General features: G+C 38.1%; 1 protein-coding gene across 2 annotated transcripts in view; it reads left to right on the forward strand.

Annotated features, from left to right (window-relative positions):
• Positions 1–5125: 5125 nt before the first annotated feature.
• Positions 5126–22430, forward strand: part of FLT1 (fms related receptor tyrosine kinase 1) — a 1018969-nt gene continuing 1001664 nt past the window's right edge. For both annotated transcript variants that reach the window (XM_044073267.1, XM_044073268.1), the window contains exon 1: positions 5126–5552. In XM_044073267.1, coding sequence (XP_043929202.1) covers positions 5492–5552 — 61 coding nt within the window. In that variant the 5' untranslated portion in view covers positions 5126–5491. The remainder of the gene's footprint in view (positions 5553–22430) is intronic.

Here is a 22430-nt window from a genome sequence, read left to right on the forward strand (position 1 = left end):
GACATAGTCAGGACAGGCGAGTCTTTAATTTCACTGCACAATTTTACTGATCGGCTTCTTATGTAACGAAATTTAATTATGGGTTAACTGATACTCATTACAGAGGTAACACGTACCAAAATTTTTTTAACTAGTTATTCATTCATTTTTTGTGAGTTTAAATAGGTTTCATTTGCACCCCCCCCCCCCCCAAAAAAAAAAAAGCTTAAACACAACTTAACGATATACTGTACAATGCTTATTTTATGATGGTATTCCTAAGGTTGCATATATCTCTCGGAACATTTTATTTCTTAGCTGAAAGTATGTGTTATTCTTTGTCTTTAGCAATGAGTGGACGTTTGACAGTCTGGCTGCTGTACTGCAAAGGTTTAGTAGTTGTGACATTTTTGGGGAGTTAGTCGGCTAAAATACGAACCATATATTGTCCAGGTATACCGTATGTGTAAAAGGATGTGAATAAAGGGATGTGGTGACTCTAGCCATCCATTTGGACCGTGCCAGGAAAAGGTCCTGTCCAGTTGGTCACTTCAGTTACCAGGTTAACAAATAAACAAACAAACGCATTCCTTTACGGTGCAGGGCCCTTGGCGTGGAATACCTACAACAACACAAACATTGTTTCTCAGTCTCCTTGGCACCACACTACCGGAAACAGTGTTTCCTCTGCTGGTAGTGAATTAACTTCCACCGGGCTTTTTTTCTCTTTCTAAGGATGTAAACTAGGAAGTTGCTACTTGATGTGTTCATTAAACATTTAGTTGTCTTAAAATGGGATTATTATTGTCTAGTCCAAGTTTTTCGTATCTGTTGTTTTGGGTCTTGAAAATCCATAGATTGTAGAATGACCTGACAAAAGTGTAACTAATGAATTGTAAACCTGTTTATAAATATACACAGTAAGAAGTATCTGGATTGGAATTATTCCACTGCGCTAAGGAACAAACAATAATGGGAGTATATTATTTTTGCAGAAATGTCACCCACATACTTATTAGGACCGTAGTACCTCCTCCCCTTCCCATGTCAGTGGTTAAGACCTGAGCAGGTACACACATTTCATTTCGTATTAAATCTCATTAAATTTCAGTTTTATTCAACTGCGTCTGCAAGTGATTAAAGACGACTACCTGACAGACTTTTCCCGGTGTCAAACGTTCTTCAATTTAACTTAAAACCAGTTATATAGTTGTAAAATATACACTTCTTACTAGGAAAGCCACATTTGCTGGAAATGTGTGTGTGTGTGTGTGTGTGTGTGTATGTATGTGTGTGTATACACACACACACACACACACACACTTATACATATATACAATTTCTAGATTTTAGGTCTATATCTTAGATTATCAGTATATATTGCAGAGATAACATATTTGCTTTAAATCGTGCTTTTACTGAGTTTATCATGGTTATGCCACGTATGGATGTTCCTCAATTCAAAATGCTGAAATTAATGACCCCTGGCCTTCGGGCTTTTCCCTTTCAAATTGCCGCCATAGAAATTGCCCAACCAAGGTGCTAAGGGTAAAACCCTCATATGCCAAAAGTCTCGGAAAAAAATAATGGAAAAAAACTAAGGTAATGCTGCTCAATGTCAAAGTCTAAATCTCAAGATGCCCCCTCCCTCAAGAAACACACCATGGAAGATGGTGGCTGTCTGTGCTGTGGTGATTTCCTGGTTCAAGGCTCCTGGTTCAAGGCTCCAGCACACTCATACTCCATCTCTATGTATCCAGTATGCCCGGCCCAAAACCTGACCGTCAGAAAAAAGGAGGTATCACATCATCAGGAGACCACGTACAATTATCTAACATCATCAAAAAAGCCTCTACAGCCAGGCTGGTATTATCAACCACCCTCTCAAAAACTCAGGAACCCCACACAGCCTTCAGCAAGACACTCTCAGTATCAATGTACCCACACAGCCTTCCTGAAGACACTGGGACACCCAAACTACAACTGGGAATGGAGTATAAATCTCACCTCAACTACCCCAAACATCCCCAAAGATCCAAACTCAACAAGCCTCACAAACAGAACAAACACCAAGTTAATGGTTCAATAAAATAAAAAAGAACAACATCACTCACCACTCACAAACAAACATCTCCACTAATCAAAATGACAATAAGGACTGGTATGGGATCCGAGTCAAACTAATCCTCATTGGAAAGACCCAGATATATCCCCATCCAAAAAGACCACCACATCCCACCCCCTCCAAAAGACCACACATCTCCAGCCCAACTTAACAAAAAACACTTGGAACTTCCAAGAACCCTGTGGAAACCACCTTACCACTGAGCTGGTTGGAAACCACAACCCACACTGCTGAATCCAACACAAGGATATTCTGTGAATCAGCATCCCAACAAAATCAAAATCCTCCCCAAGGAAAATAAGCACCCCACACCAATAAACCAGCCATAAGACCACTCAACCCAGCACCCCAAATACAACAACAAGATAGAGCACAAAGGCTAAAAGCGAAAACAATCTGCTCCAAAAAGATAAACTGATCACGACTAAGGACTAAATCATACTAACAAACTAAAATCAAAAACTATTAAACTCAAAAAGGCAAAATCATAAAGAAAATCTTAAATCTCAAGGAAAATCTGCAAGGCAAAAGAAAGCTGAAAACTGAATTAACAATATAAAAAACATTAGTCAAGATGATACAAAATTCAACCAAACTGGCTGACAAGAAATTTGAAAAAACAGACAGGCCTCCCCCAAACAGAGAAAAAATCAATCCTCCCAGATCTCCCCCTCCCCAATCAATCCTATGCCCCAGCAGAGTGATAGCAATCTCCCCATCTCCATAGCCTAGGTGAGAGCTGCTCTCCTAAACGGCCAAAATGCCCTCAGCTGGAATGAGGAGGGGCCCCCGCCACACATAACTGAACCAGGGTAGGAGCCTTCTTAACATTACATGCTGCTGTTGATGCAGGTAACCGCCACAAGATACTGCTCCCACTCCAACTCGTGGCGGTGGCATACCTGGTAATCTGTCCCCCATAAGGCAGCGGAACCTCCCACCTGCTATCGAAAGCCCCGGTAAGCAAACTCATAAATAAAAGCATAGGGAGGGATAGGAATGGATTGGACCTAAATAATGGAGACATGGATAACCCACCTTCTTGAACTTGACCTTGAACTTTTTTTGTTTCAACACAGCAGTTTCTGCCTTTGACAGTCACTTTCAAACACAGGCCATTGATGCTTGCTTGCAAAAAACACGAGTGACCCACCAAACACCTTAGAAAATTCACCTGTTTACAATTAATAAGAAGAAAGCTCAGATGGCTAAGCAATATGTAACAAGTGACTGAACCAAGATGGGTTGCAACAGGTTAGAACCACAGAAGTTAGCCAGTCACAAGCCAGTCGGACTCCAAGCCACAGTCCATCAGTCCACCCCACGAGTCCTGGGCCCCTCCCCCTCTCTATCAGCATCTACTTTCAGAAGTGCAGGCAAACAAGGGAGGATTGTGGCTGTTTGCAGATGACTGCAAGACTGGCATGAATATCCATAGTACAAGATCCATCATAGACACAGATATCCTTCAGAGGTCCTCATAGAAATGGATAACTGCCAACCATGGCATAAAATAAAGCAAAAAAAAAAAAAAACCTTACCCTTTGGTAAAGGTAGGTACAATCCCCCACCACAACCACATGTGTGGCAATCCATTAATCAACAGACCTGGGGACCCAAGTTGACAGTAACCTTTCTTTTTGACCTTTTTTTTTACACTCACATTGCCAAAGTGGTTAGGAGGACCTGAGACATTATGATTCCATTGTTCTGAAGGATCAGGTCAGGACCACACAATTACTTTTTACCTATATTCTAATGTATGTCAGAATGATTGGTACAATGTATATCTTACCAGACTACCCGACACCTGCACGAACCCAATTGGCTCAAACCCCAAAAGTATGCTCAAAAAAAAAAAAATGCCATATGCTGCCCGACTGCTGCCCGACTGATTCTGTTCTCTATTCAGTCACATACCTTCTGCTTGCAGCCTGCTGACCTACAGGACATACACAAACCGGAATTAATGGACATGCTCACCTCAAAAAAAAAAATCCACCCACAGAGCCACAAGAGCAAGAGACTTAAACCTATAAACGGATATAAATAGGGCGTGCTGGAGGACAGATTTCATCCAGAGACTCCTCCCTATGTGGAACAGAATCGGTCCAGTGTGAGAGAGAGCACCTGGCTGGCTCTGTCAAGAGAATCTTGACCAGTGGATGGATGGATAGTAGTGGGTTTACCCGGGGATCATCTATCACTCACTGCTGACAGAGGACACGGCAAACTAATGAGTATAGTATTCTTCAACCTAAGGGGTGGTGAAAGCCACACAACTCTGGCTAGGCTTATAAATGCCCTAGGGCAGATAGCCTAGTATGAACCTATGAACCTGTAAGTGAATGTTTCTTGTTCTTTCAACTGTTCACGTGTTTGTGCTTATATGTTTATTGCACTTTTTTACAAATAAATGTATGCAAAGAAAGAAAGAAAAAGGAAAGGAAGGAAGGAAGAAGTGGGAGTAAAAGAAGGGCTGCTAAGTTAATTCTCCTCTTACAGTAAATAGTTCCTATTTTGCAGAGGTAGCAGCATTACCTTACACATTGCTCCAGATTACTTTCTGGAGTCTACGTGCCCTTAAAATAGTTATAGCAAATCCTGGGCAGCATACCTCTCAACCTCTTAAGGTAAGAAATCTGGGCAAAGCCTAAAATAATCTGGGGGTCAAAAGTCCAAAAAAATAGGGACATCATTTAAATATTGCTCTTATAAACTTACAAAGTTGCTAAAACTTACACCTTTAGGGTTAGCATGTATTCTCTGAAGGTTATGAAGTCTGAAATTCAAATGTATTGCATTATTAATGGCTTCAGTCATCAGTGATTTGCCAGAGATGAGGAACAGACCAAAAATATGAAGCAAAAAATCTGGGCATTCTGCAAAAATCTAATCAGTTCAGAGGTACGCTTGGTATGCCAAGCCTGATCTCCATCCCCACCCCTTGCGACCCACACAGTATAAAGTGGAAATAAGATGAAACACACCCACCACAAACACGTCAGTATGGTAGCCTGTCAGAGTTAACGGAGTGGGATGTAAATTATAAATCCCAGCCCTGAAGTCTCAATGGACTCGAACTGTCTGGATACTGGATAGCTAGATTTATGCGTTCTGAAAGGAAACCAGTGCTGTATTCATAGTCTCGCTTACAACCTATTCACAAGGGTCTGTAGGATTTAGTTGTGCCAATAAGGACCAGGCTGATTGCAGCAGCGGTGGACTAGCTGGATTTTGTACTGGTGTAGAGCTTGCCCCGAATTTCACTTGTTAGTGTACTCACAAAGAACTGCAGGTTCTCTAACTGGTACCGGTGCGACAGGAGTTGCCCGAGTGTCTTGTGAACTGCTGCGCAGCGCGCAGATTGGGGCTCAGGCGCACAGCATGTTGGAACGTTGCCCGGTGGCACTTACCGCTGTATTAATCGCTATCCTGGCGATAGGGGGTAAGTGCAGTATCTCTCTGTGTCGATTTCGTCTCTTTGGACGCAGCAGCTGCTACAGACGGATGCAGGTGGCAAATGGGATGCGAAAGATGTTTCTGTGGTCTGCTGTAAAACAAAACTTGTATTCTATTTCATTGAGGTTATTCTCAATTTTGAACCTCTAGGTGTATCACCCTAAAAGCTTTTATCCTGTGACATTCATAAAATAGGCGGTCTATTCTATTTCTTCTAACATTTTTCTTTCTCACGTTGTAATACTGGAGTGGCGTTTAAAAAGGATTTACAAAAGTAAACCATGCACACACCAGGTAAAACATATCTACCTATACCAGGAGGTGTGAATTTCAACAGTGAAAACGTGCTGTATGTCATCTCCAGAATATTTGAATCATATCTTACATTGTCTAAGGAGCGCAATAATTTCAAGAATTTATCTATATAGTCTCTTCAGCAGTGAAAGAACCCTTAGTTTATACTATTAGGGGTGGAGAGGCGCAAGTGGGAACTGCAAAGCACACACACACAAGTAATATAAAAGTTATATATCTCTAATCATCATGTATTTGTTTTTCCACCTGCCTACTTAACAATATGTTTATCGCAGTTTATTCCATGATCTGGCTTATCTGGTACTATGAGAGACTGGCTGCATAGAACCCCACACCTTACTTATGTACACTCCTTAGTTTCTTTGGGATAGTGGTAGCGCATGGGTACCCCATACAAACATTTAACCCCTTAGTGCTGCCTCTAAAACGAACATTGCATCTCTTGTCACCAGTTTAAGATTTTACCAATTCATTCTGCCTTATGCTGCACAGTGTAAACTTGTTACTGAAATTGCCAAATTTACATCGACAATGATACAGTTATTCCATACTTCTGGATATAAAGAATTAGGGAAATATGCAAAACTCTCATACCTTTGCCATTATAAGGGCATCTTACATGATGTTAACAGGCTGTGTCTAAAAGTTTCATTGCTTTGTCAGTTTGTCTAATTATCACAGAGCAAAGGGTAGTAAAGGGGGCTGTATAAAACCGGGCAATATGGACTGTCTTATTGGTTTGGAGAAGTTAAATAGCTTTTGTTTTGCTAAGCAAGTGATGAGATGCAATAAAATGTGGCTGAAATATTATTCTAGATAAAAGATACACAATATTTGATTGCAAATTGTTTTTCTCCGTTTTACCCTTATGTCAATGATATGAAAATTTCACTCCAGGAGTTGTTCACAGTTTGAGTAAAAAAGCAACAGTAACTTCCCAAAAATAGATGCACAAATACATTTTTAGCCTTGCAGCTATTAACCTATTTCTATTCTGACTTAAATTTCTAAACACGCATAGTGTTTTGTGACTTAATCAGTATTACTCTGTAAAAATCTTCCATTTCAAATGAAGACAATTGTGAATGCATTTAAACAAACAAACAAAAAAAAAGACGACAATTAAGCAGTCAGAAGAATAAACAACAACCAGCTTACTTTAAGCAAATACAGAAGAGTTCAGTAACAGAGCGTGCAAAAGGTGTGTTACTGGCTGGTTCAGGAGACAATGGACATGGCAGTAGGTTCCACAACATGAAACCTAATAAATTAGCTTAATTTATTAAAGGTGCAAATTATGCACTATGAAAGTTGTATAGATTCTCCAAATGCTGCCCACCTTTGCTGCCATCTTAGGAGTGGAGTGATAACCAATGGACCTCTGAGGTTTTACACTAAATGTCTGCAATGTTTAATTTCCACTGATAACATCTGGTTGCAGGGTGTGTCATGAGGTGTACACTCTTCTGATTCTTATTGTTTGAAATCTATCTTGCTTTGTTGCTCTGTTGCACACAGATAAAGATTCCTTCATTTGATTCGCAAATTTCCTACACAGGGTCACTGATGATGATGTAAAATAGTGCTTCTGAATTCACACTAGTCTGTACGTGTGTGTGTGTGTGTGTGTGTGTGTGTGTGTGTGTGATGGGGATCAGGGGATCATAGATTGTCAAATGCAACTGAATACAACAAGCACTGTAACTAATTTGTGGTTGTCATAATGACTAAGCAACTAAAACTTTTCTTTAGAAGGTCATTGAGATTTATTGCAACTCACAGCATGGAAAACCTTATATCGCATAATTCACCAGTCAAACAGACCTTATTAATTCTGGGACATGATCAAACATACAAAATCTCTGAACTTCTGAAGTATCCATCTGAATATTAGTTGCCTTCATCTGTTCACCCAGTCACAGGAAGTAAATATCCATGCTCTGATTCTATTGTCCATTTTGTCACATTCATTCAGCTTCATTTGGATAAATCCATTAGTATAAATCATTTTTACAGCATGATTAGATAAAAGTAATTAGTTTAGTTACTCATAAATGACTAAATGAAGAGCAAAGTTAACCTCACAACTACTAGAGCAAGGATAAAAGAATAAGAATAATAATAATAATATTTGTCTCCCACTGTGAAATGGTTCAGCGTTCAGACTTCAGCTGTATACCAGAATGATATAATTTGGTTTTCCTTATGTTTTGAAAAGTTACATAATATGTGAGAGGGATACAACTCAGAGAATATGATCATATAGAAAAAAACAAAGTAAGGAAGAAGGCATGCATTGTAAAATTTCCATAAACAGACATGATTGCAACTTGCAGGCAGGTTTACATGATTCTTCAGGAAATACTATGCTAACTGTCTGAATACTAGTTCTTCAAAGCTAGTGAATATGCATGGGATTATGAGAGAGGTGTACTTCTTTGCTGGGTTATGTTGTGAGTGAACTGCATGAGCACTTTATAATTAATAACACCATATACATTCATTTTGTCTGCTGCTGTGTCAAATACATGGCAGGCATTGAAGCAGTTACACACAATTATTTAACATCCCTGGGAGTTTAGCAGAGTTCAGCTATGTATCTTTATGAGAATATGTATCATTCTCTGGCTATATATATATATATATATATATTTATATTTATATATATATATATATTTATTTTTATTTGTGTGTGTGTGTGTGTGTGTGTGTGTGTTTGTGTGTGTGTGTGTATGTGGATGTTTATGTATTTATTGATAGTGCACTGATCCCAAAAGACCATTTACTGGCACAGCCCAGGTAAATATCTGTCTGTCTAGCGTTCTATCTAGCTATCTATCCACATTGATATGTGTGTATATATCAATTTCTATCTACCTATATATCTATATCTATGTATATATATATATCTATATATTTATATCTATCTGTGTATATATACATATATGTATATATATATATATATATATATATATATATATATATATATATATATATATATATATATATATATATATATATATATATATATATATATATATATTTATCTGAATGTGTGTGTGTAAACACTTATATCTATCCATAGCTATATCTAAAATTTGTAAATATGTATATGTGTGCGTGTGTGTCCATGTGCGTGTGTGTGTGTGTGTGTGTGTGTGTGTGTGTGTGTGTGTGTGTGTGTGTGTGTGTGTGTGTGTGTGTGTGTGTGTGTGTGTGTGTGTGTGTATGTATATATATGTGTGTGTGTGTGTGTGTGTGTGTGTGTGTGTGTGTGTGTGTGTGTGTGTGTGTGTGTGTGGCTTTGTATTATTTTGACAAAGGTAGGTTTGACTAAAAGCAAAGACAGTAGTTATTAGTACTTTTGACCGAAAAGCATACCACTGAAAACCATGGAAGTTTATAGATGGTATTTCTGCTGTCATTTTTGCTCACATGATTTGATAGTGACATAATTTACAATATTTTATATGGATTAGCAATGCTCATCATATTGTTTCCCCAGATTTGTAGATGATTGAGTTTGTGTGCCAGCACTGATTTATTGTGTGTGGTGTTTTTTTTTCCCATAGGTGTATGACTGTGGTATTAGAATATTCAGTTATGAGGGTTGTGGAGGATGCAGGGGGTTGTGTAGAATGCTTGCAACAAAATGGATTTTTATGGTGTACTATCAGTCATTTGTGTCTACTGTTTTTTTTTTATTTCAGTTAAATCGACCTTCCATGAAATGATAATCATATATATATATATATATATATATATATATATATATATATATATATATATATATATACATATATGTATATATATATATATATATATATATATATATATATATATATATATATATATATATATATATATATATATATGTGTATGTGTGTGTGTGTGTGTGTGTGTGTGTGTGTATGTATATATATATATATATATATATATATATATATATATATATGTATAAATACTTTTTTTCCTTTAGGCAACATTTGGCTAGGGCACTAAAAAACTCTTGTGCCAATGTGTAGGGATTTTAGTTAGCTTCAGTGAAGTCTGGAATAATCCAGAAAGTAAAATGGATGGCATGACAAGGCCCAAGAAATTTTGAATGCACCCAGATTGGCCTCTAATCCTGAATGTGGGCTTTCGCACTCTTTCATACTTTATTAATTCAGTTCATTGTAGCAAGTGTTTTGATATATGATGCCAACTATATTCTCAGCTTTCTGTCTACCATTTTTTGTTATAAACTCAGGCTAAGAGATACACTTAAATACCTCCCTTGCATATTTAAAATGGATTACATTTCTGATTGTAATTTTTAAAGTATAGTTTCTGCTTATTGTTCCAGTTCCATTTTATTTCTTTGTATATACATTGTATATCCTTGAGTCTATGATTTTTTCCATCACTTATACCCTACTTCAAAATTATGCATTTTCATTCCACTTTAGTTTGGTCGACTTTTTAATGTGTGTTATGCAACTGTACTAAATATTTGTGTAAATATCCATTTTATTTGCCTATTTGGCCTGAGCTGTGCCTGAAAAGGGTTCTTGGACCTGCTCACCAATCCTGTTGAAACGATTAAATAAATAAATGAATAAATAAATAAATAAACAAACATTTGTTATGTACAATATGCTGAATCCCGTGGTATTTTACAAGAAGAAACAAAGATTTCAGTGGGGACTTTAGTATGTGATAATTACTGATTGGATATTACTGACTTGAACTGATATTTGGAGTTAGTTGTGAAGCCTCTCTCTTTGGATGATAGTAGCGAGCTGCAACATTGTTTGTCCTGCATGCCTGATAATGTCTTGTGCTAATATAATGAGTAAGCACTTGCAATCCATCTAGCTAATGCATCTCTGGGCATAAGTGACAGTAAATGTCTCACTGGAGAGCCTGGTCATATTGCAGTGCTGGAGTTGACGTAGTAACTTATGTATTATATTTACAGGGACTTGTTGAATACAAATCTTCCTCCCATATGCTAGACAGGAATGCTCAGAGGCATGTTTTTCTTATTTATTTTATTTATTTTTTGTTCAGTTAGCCACACTAGGCTGATAGCCTCTTCTCAGGGGAGACTGGAGGTGGTAGTTATATGAACTAGTAGAAATTTGGCCTGGGCATTGGGGAAATTCCCCTAGTTGTTTTGATAATTGCAGTAGAACTGCATCCACATAAGCTACCACCAGCTCAGGTAAACAGGCTTCGGTTTAACATCTCGTTTTACATTTGATGTGGGCACTTGTTAGTCATTGGCATCCGTACTGCAGTTGAACAATGTGCACACATTGCCTGACCGGTAGCTTTGCCTTAATGCATGGCGGTTTCATAGTTTGTCTTGCTTTTCATATTCCTGTTTGATATTCCTATTACTGGTTTAAATTCTACTAAAACACTTGCATGGTTCTTTGGATTCTCTGAAATCCTTGGGAAGGCACCTGGATATGGGAACCCCACTAGAATGTGTTTGGATTACATGTGCACTGCTCATTCAGTACTGTACTGGATGCAGATCAGTGCATTTAGCCTTCTAAAGTTCCACATATGTGGCAGACTTCTCACATGCTATGGATTCAACATTTCTCTTTCAGTAAGTAAACCTTTGTAGATCTTATACATAGTCCTGGGGCATGTTCTTGTTCAAAATTAACTGCAGTATTCTGCAGTTTGGGAGAGGTGATGGATAGGATGCAGAAGGACACAAGGGCATACCTCTCAACTGCCCAGAGTTTTGCAGAATATCCAGATATTTGACTCATGTTTTCTGTCTGCTCCTCATAAAATTTGTGGTTTTCTGGCAAACCAATGAGGACTGAAGTCAGTAAATAATCACATATATTTTGTTTCAGACTTCAAATCCTTTAGAAAATCCATGCAAACACAAATCCTGTTATTCTAACAACTTGCAATATTTAAACTCAATCTCTGTTTCTGGGCCATTGTCCCCCCATTATTTTAGGATTTGTCCAGATTTCTTGCACTAAGAAGTTGAGAGGTATGAAGAGGAGCTAGGTTCACATTTGACAAGCATTTTGCAACTCAAACTCTTGTATCTAACTCACTGACATTGCCTGAGTATATGCACCTTTGTGCATACTGGAGTGGAAGATATTTATGTCACCTTTAGAACCACTTTATCAGGGGAAGAGTGGAAATGGGGAGGGTTTACGCATTCTGTCTAATTCTCATTCATATTCCTGCCAGCATGTTCTGCAAAAATAAAACAACATTGATTTCAGGCATTTTTTGGTTGCAGAAGGGCTGTATTGCTTTGTGGTCATGGTACCCATGCTGGTTAATTTATAGTTATGAACTTTTGGGGTGGAAATCTCAGTTAAAAAAGTTGTGGTTAGTGATTAGTAAACTATAACATTTACTGAATTCCTTGTGCATCAGTTTTGATAGTTTATACTTTTTATGCAGGCAGCTGTGATATTGAATAAATTTGGCATCGCAAGGTGTATTATTAGTTCTGCACTGCAGTTAGTTGTCAGATTATGGGCATATTAGGAGCAAGGGCTCCTTGTGAGGTGATGAAGGTCACTTGTGCATCTGTTTGTATGGCTTGACATAGGGCTATATGTGAAGGAATACTGCTATTTTTATTTGAGTAATAAGAGATGGTAAAGTCACAGGGATATCAAAACAGAAGGAATTTATTAATGAGATAAAATGGAAGATAGAAGTAACACTTATTGCTCAGTCATGTGATAAGAAGTGTCAGGGTGAGAGCAGTTAAGTTATGGAATATAGCAATCTTCTGGTTGAAGCTTCTAGTCTGTCTGGCTTCCCGTTATCTGGAGCATGTTTTACTGGGTGCATAATGGGAAGGACTGGGATAATAGCTGTGCTATGGCAGAATGGGATTAACAGGAGTGCGCGATACTGGGGATGTGGGAGGGACTGCGATAATGGCTGTGCTATGACAGAATGGGATTAACAGGAGTGTGTGATACTGGGGATATGGAGGGACTGGGATAATGGCTGTGCTATGACAGAATGGGATTAACAGGAGTGTGTGATACTGGGGATGTGGGAGGGACTGGGATAATGGCTGTGCTATGGCAGAATGGGATTAACAGGAGTGTGCAATACTGGGGATGTGGGAGGGACTGGGATAATGGCTGTGCTATGGCAGAATGGGATTAACAGGAGTGTACGATACTGGGGATGTGGGAGGGACTGAGATAATGGCTGTGCTATGGCAGAATGGGATTAACAGGAGTGTGTGATACTGGGGATGTGGGAGGGACTGGGATAATGGCTGTGCTATGGCAGAATGGGATTAACAGGAGTGTGCAATACTGGGGATGTGGGAGGGACTGGGATAATGGCTGTGCTATGGCAGAATGGGATTAACAGGAGTGTACGATACTGGGGATGTGGGAGGGACTGGGATAATGGCTGCACTATGGCAGAATGGGATTAACAGGAGTGTGCAATACTGGGGATGTGGGAGGGACTGGGATAATGGCTGTGCTATGGCAGAATGGGATTAACAGGACTGTGCAATACTGGGGATGTGGAGGGACTGGTATAATGGCTATGTTATGGCAGAATGGGATTAACAGGAGTGTGCGATAATGGGGATGTGGGAGGGACTGGGATAATGGCTATGTTATGGCAGAATGGGATTAACAGGAGTGTGCGATAATGGGGATATGGGAGGGACTGGGATAATGGCTGTGCTATGACAGAATGGGATTAACAGGAGTGTGTGAAACTGGGGATGTGGGAGGGACTGGGATAATGGCTGTGCTATGGCAGAATGTGATTAACAGGAGTGTACGATACTGGGGATGTGGGAGGGACTGAGATAATGGCTGCGTTATAGCAGAATGGGATTAACAGGAGTGTACGATACTGGGGATGTGGGAGGGACTGGGATAATGGCTGTGCTATGGCAGAATGGGATTAACACTAGTGTGCAATACTGGGGATGTGGGAGGGACTGAGATAATGGCTGTGCTATGACAGAATGGGATTAACAGGAGTGTGTGATACTGGGGATGTGGGAGGGACTGGGATAATGGCTGAGCTATGGCAGAATGGGATTAACAGGAGTGTGCAATACTGGGGATGTGGAGGGACTGGGATAATGGCTGCGCTATGGTAGAATGGGATTAACAGGAGTGTGCGATAATGGGGATGTGGGAGGGACTGGGATAATGGTTGTGCTATGGCAGAATGGGATTAACAGGAGTGTGTGATACTGGCGATGATGCGATTGACTGGGATAATGGCTGAGCTATGGCAGAATGGGATTAACCCAGTCTGCAGACTGGCAAGGAAGAATTGTCACAAGGGGATGGATGAGACCATGTCACATGGCACTTTGTAGTCAGAGAAGAACAGTGGACATTTTGATGAGGGAGACTGAGATAATGGCTGTGCTATGGCAGATAATTAACAGGAGTGTGTGAAAAAAACTTTGGAGGCCACCATATATATTGGATGGGTATCTTTTTAATGTTCAAGTTTAGGAAGCTTTCAATGTTTTCAGTTCTGGCCTGACAGATCTGTGGTTACCACTGGGTAATTCAGAATAGAGTAGCTGCATTTGTAGGGCCTTATTTTCCATAGTATCTAACTGATACTTTATTTAGTAAAGTAATTTTGAATGGATAACTCTCTGTTTGCACAAATCTCATTTTTTTAAAACACATTTTCCTTCAAAATTGCTTGATAACATTTATTTGATACTTCAAAAGCACAGTGAAATCTAACTATTTAAAAAAAATACTTAATTGACTGCCAACAAAGTTTTTTAAGTCTTGAGTATGATTAAACAGTCTCTTTGCTGCAATAGTAAACACTGGGTTGTTAATTTCTTTATAAGGTTACCCCCCCCCCGCACACACACACACACACACACACACACACACACACACTATACACTCATTAGGGAAGTTATCTTTCTTCTCCAGAACTTGGTTATTGTCAATGAAATATACCACTGTTTTAGTTACTGCATTTTTGCATATGCTTGTGTTTTGGCTCATATTGAATCAAACTTGGACAGAGATTATTTAACTTTTTTTTTGGGGGGGGATGTGGGAGCAACAAACATTCACTAAACAACTTAGTTTGCACTTTCATGAAATAACAGTTCATGCAGCCATACTACAGCCTCTTTTAATATTCTATGAATTTATTCTGTCAGGAGAAATTGATACTATGAAGGGGTTAATAGACAATGCCAGGACAAAGAGGCTGAGAAACAAATGATGTGGAATTGCACTTTTAGGGCAGGTAAATATAATTTGTGGGTTGACCATTTTTTTTTTAATCTTTGTGCACTTTGTAACACTGGGTTCATCAGGGTAACAGACTAGTTTCAATAGAGATCTTGTTCATTGAGGTTTTTGGAACTAAATGCTTTTGGTATTAGAAAAGTTTGCACAGGATGCTATGTATTCTTATCAGATTATAGTAGCTGGAGCAGATCACTCAGAACTCTTTCTTGTCAGCTTCAGTGGCACATGGTACTATAACAGATTTGTATCTTATCAGCTGCGACTAGGGGGCAGCAGCTAAGAAGACAGTACTGGGGAGACTGCACAAGGTGAAAGAGGATATGAAAACCAGTGACTATCAGGCTACTGGAAAACTTTAAGCTGCCTTGACATTCATTGATTATGCATACATTAGTACTAGTTGAGGGAATGTAAAATAGGATTTATTGCAGAAAATAAATAATTCTTATGATCAGCAGGGACACTTATTTACAGTTATTATAAAATGAAACTTCATTTGCACGAGCTGCAATTCTAGAAACTGATCCTGAGGTAATTTAGTACAATTTTTCAGCCATTATTCTGGTCCCGTTGTAATCTGTAGTATGTCTACGTGTTTATTTATTTGTTAACTGGGTAGGTGAGCTTGTCTGAAGATTGTTTTCAGCCATATCCCAAATTAAAGGTTTGGCATAATCAAAGGCTCATTTAAAAGGATGCATTAATCTCATAACATGAAATAATGAGAAAGCAAAAAACAAGTTCTGACTTGTACTATGCAGTGAAATATACAAAAGAGTTTGGTCAATAGTTCTACTTATGCATGTTATTTTTACATAACTTCATTTACACAATAGTATATGATTTCTAATAATGTACACTTTGACTTCTACGAAGCTAAACTGTAAGATATTACAATATCTTAAATGATGTGTAACATTTACAATTTAAAGGTGCGTTTACTTATATACAAGTGTTTTGTTTCAATGTATGACAAAGGCAGGCTGTTTTATGATTTGATGGTTATGGTAGGTTGTTTAGGGTTTATCTTAGTTACCCTTCATCTAGAAAATAAAAGTGAAGGTATACTCATGCTATAAATGCTCTATGCAGGGAATATCTTGTTTTATTTTCCCACATCGTCAAGGCAGTGGTTCCAACTGAATGGAGCTAGTTTAGTAAAGCTTTTCTCACCATACGGACATTAGAAAGGGAGTCTCTGTAGGGTAAGAGTATTACCAGTGCTTGTTCTGAGGTAGCATATAGAATTTTTAGCAGATAGGTTATTAGCAAGAGAAGGCACAAGTCGTTATTCTGTAGATTAAATGCAAGGTGAGAGAAGTAGCATGGCTCTAGTTGGAACAGGTGAAGCTTGCTTTACCAAAGGTTTGTCAGTGGTTTTCATTTTAAGGTGTAGCCTGACGAATCAAAAGGTGCTCTTTATTATATTCTGTAAGAAGTGGGCATTATGGGATGAGTTAACTTTTAAGTCTGAGTATATTATAGATAAGGCACAAGTTCATTAATTAGAGTATGCCATGACTGAGGGGTGAAATGGGTTGCAGGCTTTCTTTGTTTAACTGTTACTTCACTCTTTGTATAATTCATTCAGAATGGGCTTTCAGTGAGCGCTTAGGATCCATCACAAGGCTCAGATATTTGTATAGGATACTGAGCTGTTTTATTGTAATTTGGAACTGATATTGTAAAGTGGCTGTTTGAGATAATTTGTACAGTGTTTCAAACAGCATATTGTCAATTTTAGTAACCCTTGCTAGAGAACTGATAGCAAAGTTGATTAAAATTGTTTAGTAGTTGTTTTTCAATTTATGCTGCAGAGTTTCATTACCTATGAAGAGTAAGGTCATCAATGTACACTTATTGATGATGTAAAATGCTGGTAGTAATATACTCTATGAAAAAAAGAATAAGGCTGAAAACTAACCCTTACAACACCACTGCTGAGAAAATGCCTTCATTTGAAATTTGGTTACCTCTTTGCACTTTGAAGATTCTTTGATTAAATTAGGTCTGATATGAATTGAATCTATTTCAGCTAAATCCTAAAAGATTTAGCTTTAGTTAGAAGTGCACAATGATCAACACTATTGCATGTTCTTTTGAGACTGAAACATGACCTTCAAATAAGGCAATCCTTTTCCATTGAAGTATAAATTTTGTTGGTTACTGTGTATGTGCAGTTCTGTTATCAGTTCAAAGGTTGTATTCATTTATATGATCAAACTGACTGTAAATTAATTTTGTTAAATATTTTTGTGATAGGGGATTGCATGGATATGGATCTGTAGTCCTGGGAAGAGGAGGAACATGGTATTTTTATAATGGGAATTATTGAAAATAGATGCTTAAACTGGAGGTGCAGATATTCCTAGTGTCATTAAAAGGCTGAATACTTGATTCAGAGAGTTTGCTGTCATGCAGCAGCCATCTTAATAAAGGCTGATTGAATGCTACTGTTTAGGGTTTGTTTTCCTCAATATTCCCAACTTATACTCAAACTCTCTTGGAAGATAATGTTAAGAAAGAGAATGACTGGGATTTCAACATATATGTGGGAACTGAGAAGAATTAGGGAATTGGGAGGCGAGTTGACGGTTAATAGTGCCACGGGAGTGGAGAGTTTTGTTGGGGATATGGAAAAATTAATGTTTTTAAGTGTTGTAAAGTAAAAAGGTCCATATTTGGGTTAGATTAATGGGAATCACTTTTTAGCAAAGTAAGCAATTTCTGTAACAACTTTCTAGAATAGTGTGGGTTGGGGAGCAGTGTAATTTTTGTACAAGGATTTAGCCTCTTTATTTTTAGTAGTACATATCTGTCTGCTGGAATTAGGTGACAAAGGGATTCTTAGTGGTTTTCTTCTAACTCTTGTCTCTTGATTTCATAAAACTTTTCAAGGGTATGAGTTATCCAGATGCAGTGTAATCCCTTCAGACATTTTAGTGTAGCTGGAAACTGTTTATCAATAACAGGAGTAATACAAGAGTTAAATCCCAATACTGCCTGGAATGGATTCTACACTTTGAGATATTTATAATAAGTAAAGACTGTTTAGATGTTATGATTATTTTGCCTTTCAAAATGTTCTTGCATTGGCTGTTAAAAATTAGTTATGTGGGCTTCATATAAAATAGTTGTTTGCATGGGGAGGTAGTTGCTGAAGGCATTGTGGAGGTAGGTGACATTTTCACATCTATGTAGGAGGCTAGTTATGTTGACCAAGAACCCTAGCTGAGAGATTTATTCTAATAGGAGATTATTTATGTGGCTAACCTGGGATTGTTTTTTCTGGCCCCATTAGATCACTGCTATTGACTCCTGCAGTTAAAACCTAATTTGGGGTGTTGTCTAGCATGGTGTTTTCAAAATGTTAAGGTTGGAGAGAGATACACATAATAGTTATTTGAAGTATTTATACCTAGGAAATGTGGTGTTATTTTAGTGGATTTCTTTACTAGAAACACAGAACCACCTTTTTTTTGCCTGGCCTATTATTCAGGAGTGCATGGCCCTTGTTTTGCATGAAGGTGGTGAGACATATGCTGTCATCTAACCGTTTTCACTCATGACTACTATATCTGGTTTGTGTTCGGTGAGCCATGTTTTAAGACAATCCCATTTATTTCTGATGCTCTAGGTGGCATATTTTAAAGAAATTGCTGTAATTTAGGAGGCTATAATGATTGACCTAGATAAATGAAAAATTTGAATTGTTGAAAGATAAGGAATATGAGCTGCTAGGGTGCAGCTGAGTCAGTGGGGTTAAGGTAGGGGGGCTACTGTTAGGACTGATGACAGCAGTGATACATAATTTTAAAATTATTAGGTGTAAAAGATCAATACCTTTATTTTCTCATTGCAAATGTAAGGTAAGAATAGATTCAGCTGTTTCATTCTAATCAAGTATTGTTGTCTAGGAAGTGGAAGGCAACGTTTTGCATATGACCGGTAAAAATGTTGTTAGACTAGATTTCAAAAATATTTGTTTTTAAGATAGGGATAAGGTTGAGACAATGTAACAGTTATGCACCACAAGTCAGCTATAACAAAGATATCAGACACATACAAGCAAAAGGAACCAGTTTCTAAGTGCAGAACACTGAATAAAGCAAAGTGACAGTTTTACAAATAGTAAAGTTATAAGAAGAAACACAAGTTAAGGTGAGTAAGTATTAGCAGGGAGGGTGAGTTCATACAAATACCTTGGAATCTAATTCCAGGGAACAGTCATTTGTGATGCAGGTGGTTAATGATGGCTACACTGGATTCTTTGTCTCAGTTATGCAAGGACAGGGAGGATAATCAGTTTGGTCTTTGGGAAGTACAGCAGGAAGTGCAGGGGCATTTAAGACCATATATGGAATAAGGTTATTGTTTCATCAGCCACTATAAGTGTGGGATGTGCCAACAGAAATTAATCATCTATAATGCAGAATGTCGGGGGGGAAGAAGGTGTGCCCTGTATATTTAATGCAAATTGTAGTATGTAGATAATCAGTCCTTTTATTATGACTGATGCGTTTAATGTTATGTTTAATTTTGGGGGGATGTGGTGCACAATTTTAATGAAGCAAAGGCAATACATATACACAATAAAATAGGATCACAAGGATGTCTTGCCAATACCTTTAGTAGCAGGCTGTACCAGGTATGTCAGACTAAACTAGAACAGTTTCAGTGCAGACAGTGAGAGGTAAACTGCCCAGCATGTATGCATTGCATTCAGTCGACTATCTGAGGGTGACAATTAACATCAATGAGTCAGAAATGATAAAAGTGTTTAGTAATGATAGACTTGGTAAATGCTTTGTACAAAATGAAAGCAGAGCAATTGTTTCAGATATTGTTAGACAGCTGTGTGCCTTTTAGTTTTATTCATTCTGATGGTTATTTGATTTAATGATCTGTTTTTTTTCCTGACAGTCACTGATTACAGGCACAGAGGTGTTGATGTCAGTAAAGTGGTGACATTTTTGCCATTTTAGTACCTTTCTTTTAATCTCTGTGCTATTATGGGTATTTTCATACTAAAGGCAGGATGGGAAATTTGTTGCCTCATTCTCACAAGATGTTTCTGGGTGACGATGCTGCTGGGCTCCTGCAGTAATTTCTTATTGTAGAAAAATGTTAAGGAGTCATATGATTGGAAATCTAACCAGGGAAAAATGCAGTGTACTTTTTGGGAGAGTAAATGATACTAATACTTGTATGACATTCTGTTATGGGAATGCTAAAATGCTATATATTTTAATATTATATCAGCAGCTAATTATAATTGGTTAGAACTAGACTGTGTGGTAGTTTATTTATTTATTTTACATTTGTTGACCGGGCTAGTCTAACTGGATACATGTCCATTTTCAGTAGAGGCCCGAGGAGAAAAGCTCCAGAAAAACATTTATACAAAATAAAGATTAATATTGGAAAAATACATTAGCAATTTTAAACATTGAAAAACATAGTATGGAGGGAAAAAAAAATAAAATATTAAAATTCTATGCAGACCTTTGTAAACAGGAGTGAAATAGGAACGTTGAAGAGGAAGTAGGTAGAAGAGAGGAGAAGTCCTAGAGCAAGGAAATGAGAATCAGTAAACTACATTAGTGTGGTAAAGGGTCAAAGTGGACCCTAGGGAGTAGCAAGATAGACGTGAAGGAGGAGGCAGTTAGTCAGGGTTTGTACAGGGGCATATCCAGTGAGATTTTAGGTGAAGTTTGAGTCTTAGTTTAAAGAGAGAAAGGGATGGTATTTGAGTTAAGTCTGTTGGTAGGAGGTTCCATTGTTTCCCAACAGTATTTGAGAAAATGCTATCGCCTGACAAGTTATTAGACTTTATAGTACAGACAAGTAATCTAGCAGAGGAACGAAATGAAGTTAGATTTGTGTATGGGGTGATAAGGTTAGTGAGAATCGGAGTATTTTTAGGTTGATAAAAGATTTTATGAGCAATGATGAGTTGAGAAAATGTTAGTAAGTTAGGTAATTCAAACCAGTTTAGTTGCTTAAGATTAAGACAATGGTGTGTTTTGTATGGGTTGCTGGTAGCAAACCTGGCGATATTGTTATAGGCATGAGAAATTTTTTGGAGGTTAGTTCTTTTAAATTAGTATAAATAGATGAAGCATAGAAGTGTAGAGATTAAGTGAGAGTGGGCAATGGTGGTTCTGGCTTGAGGAGTAAGGAAAGGTTTGATTCTGTATAAGGAACCAATTTTTCTGTTCACTGCTTGTATGGTGTTGTTAATGTGAATGTCATAGGAGAGGTTGTTGTCGATAGTCACTCCTAGCAGTTTGGTAGATTGTTCAGGTGTTATCAGGGTGCCTTTGCAAGATACAATAGAGAGATCAAGAGGTGGGGACCTATTGGTAGGTGGAAATAGTAGCAGCTTGGTTTTTTTGGCATTGAGAAGAAGGCAACGTTTTAGGAACCATTCTTCAACCATTTTAAATACCTTTTGGGTTATGTAGTGGAGGTCTGAGGTGGAGTTAGCGGAGCATATAAGTGTTGAATCGTCGGCATATTGAATACAGGTGGCCTCAGGGACTGCAATGTGAAGGTCGTTGATAAAGAGAGAAAACAGAAGAGGTCCTAGAATTGAGCCCTGGGGGACTCCTATGGAGACTGGTAGAAGGGATGATAGTTTATTTTGCCAGACAACTGCTTGTTGCCTATTGTTAAGGTAAGATTTGAACCATTGGATAGCTGGGGGGTCGAGGGCCAGAAGTTCTAGGGTATTTATTAGTAGGGGATGGTTGACCATATCAAAAGCCTTTGACAAGTCGATGAAGAGAGCAGAAGAGAGGGTGCTATTATTACGGTTTTTATTGATGGTATCAGTGAAGGATAGAAGGGCGGTGGTGGTGCTGTGAAATGGCCTAAAGCCATGTTGGCAAGTAGCCAAAATATTGTGCTTCACTAAGTGGTTAAGTAACTGATGATGAATACATTTTTCCATTACTTTAGCTAAGGGAGAAAGAAGAGCTATTGGTCTGTAGTTGGAATAATCAGTGGATTTTCCACCTTTATGAAGTGGGATGATATGGGAGACCTTCCAAATGTCTGGGATGATACCTTCATTAATGGTTCTATTTAGCAGGATGGATATGGGAAAGGCAATGGAATTTGCTGCTATTTGCAGGTACTCAGCAGGTAGTAGGTCTGCTGAGGGGGAAGAAGGTTTAAGCTTTATGAGGATTTTATAGATAGAGTTAGTAGATATGGGGTGAAATGTGAAAGTTGGTAGGGTTATAGAACTATGGGAAGTTAGGTTCATATTA

This window comes from Protopterus annectens, chromosome 5.part1, assembly GCF_019279795.1.
Source record: "Protopterus annectens isolate FY-2018-M chromosome 5.part1, PAN1.0, whole genome shotgun sequence".
NCBI classification, from domain to species: domain Eukaryota; kingdom Metazoa; phylum Chordata; order Ceratodontiformes; family Protopteridae; genus Protopterus; species Protopterus annectens.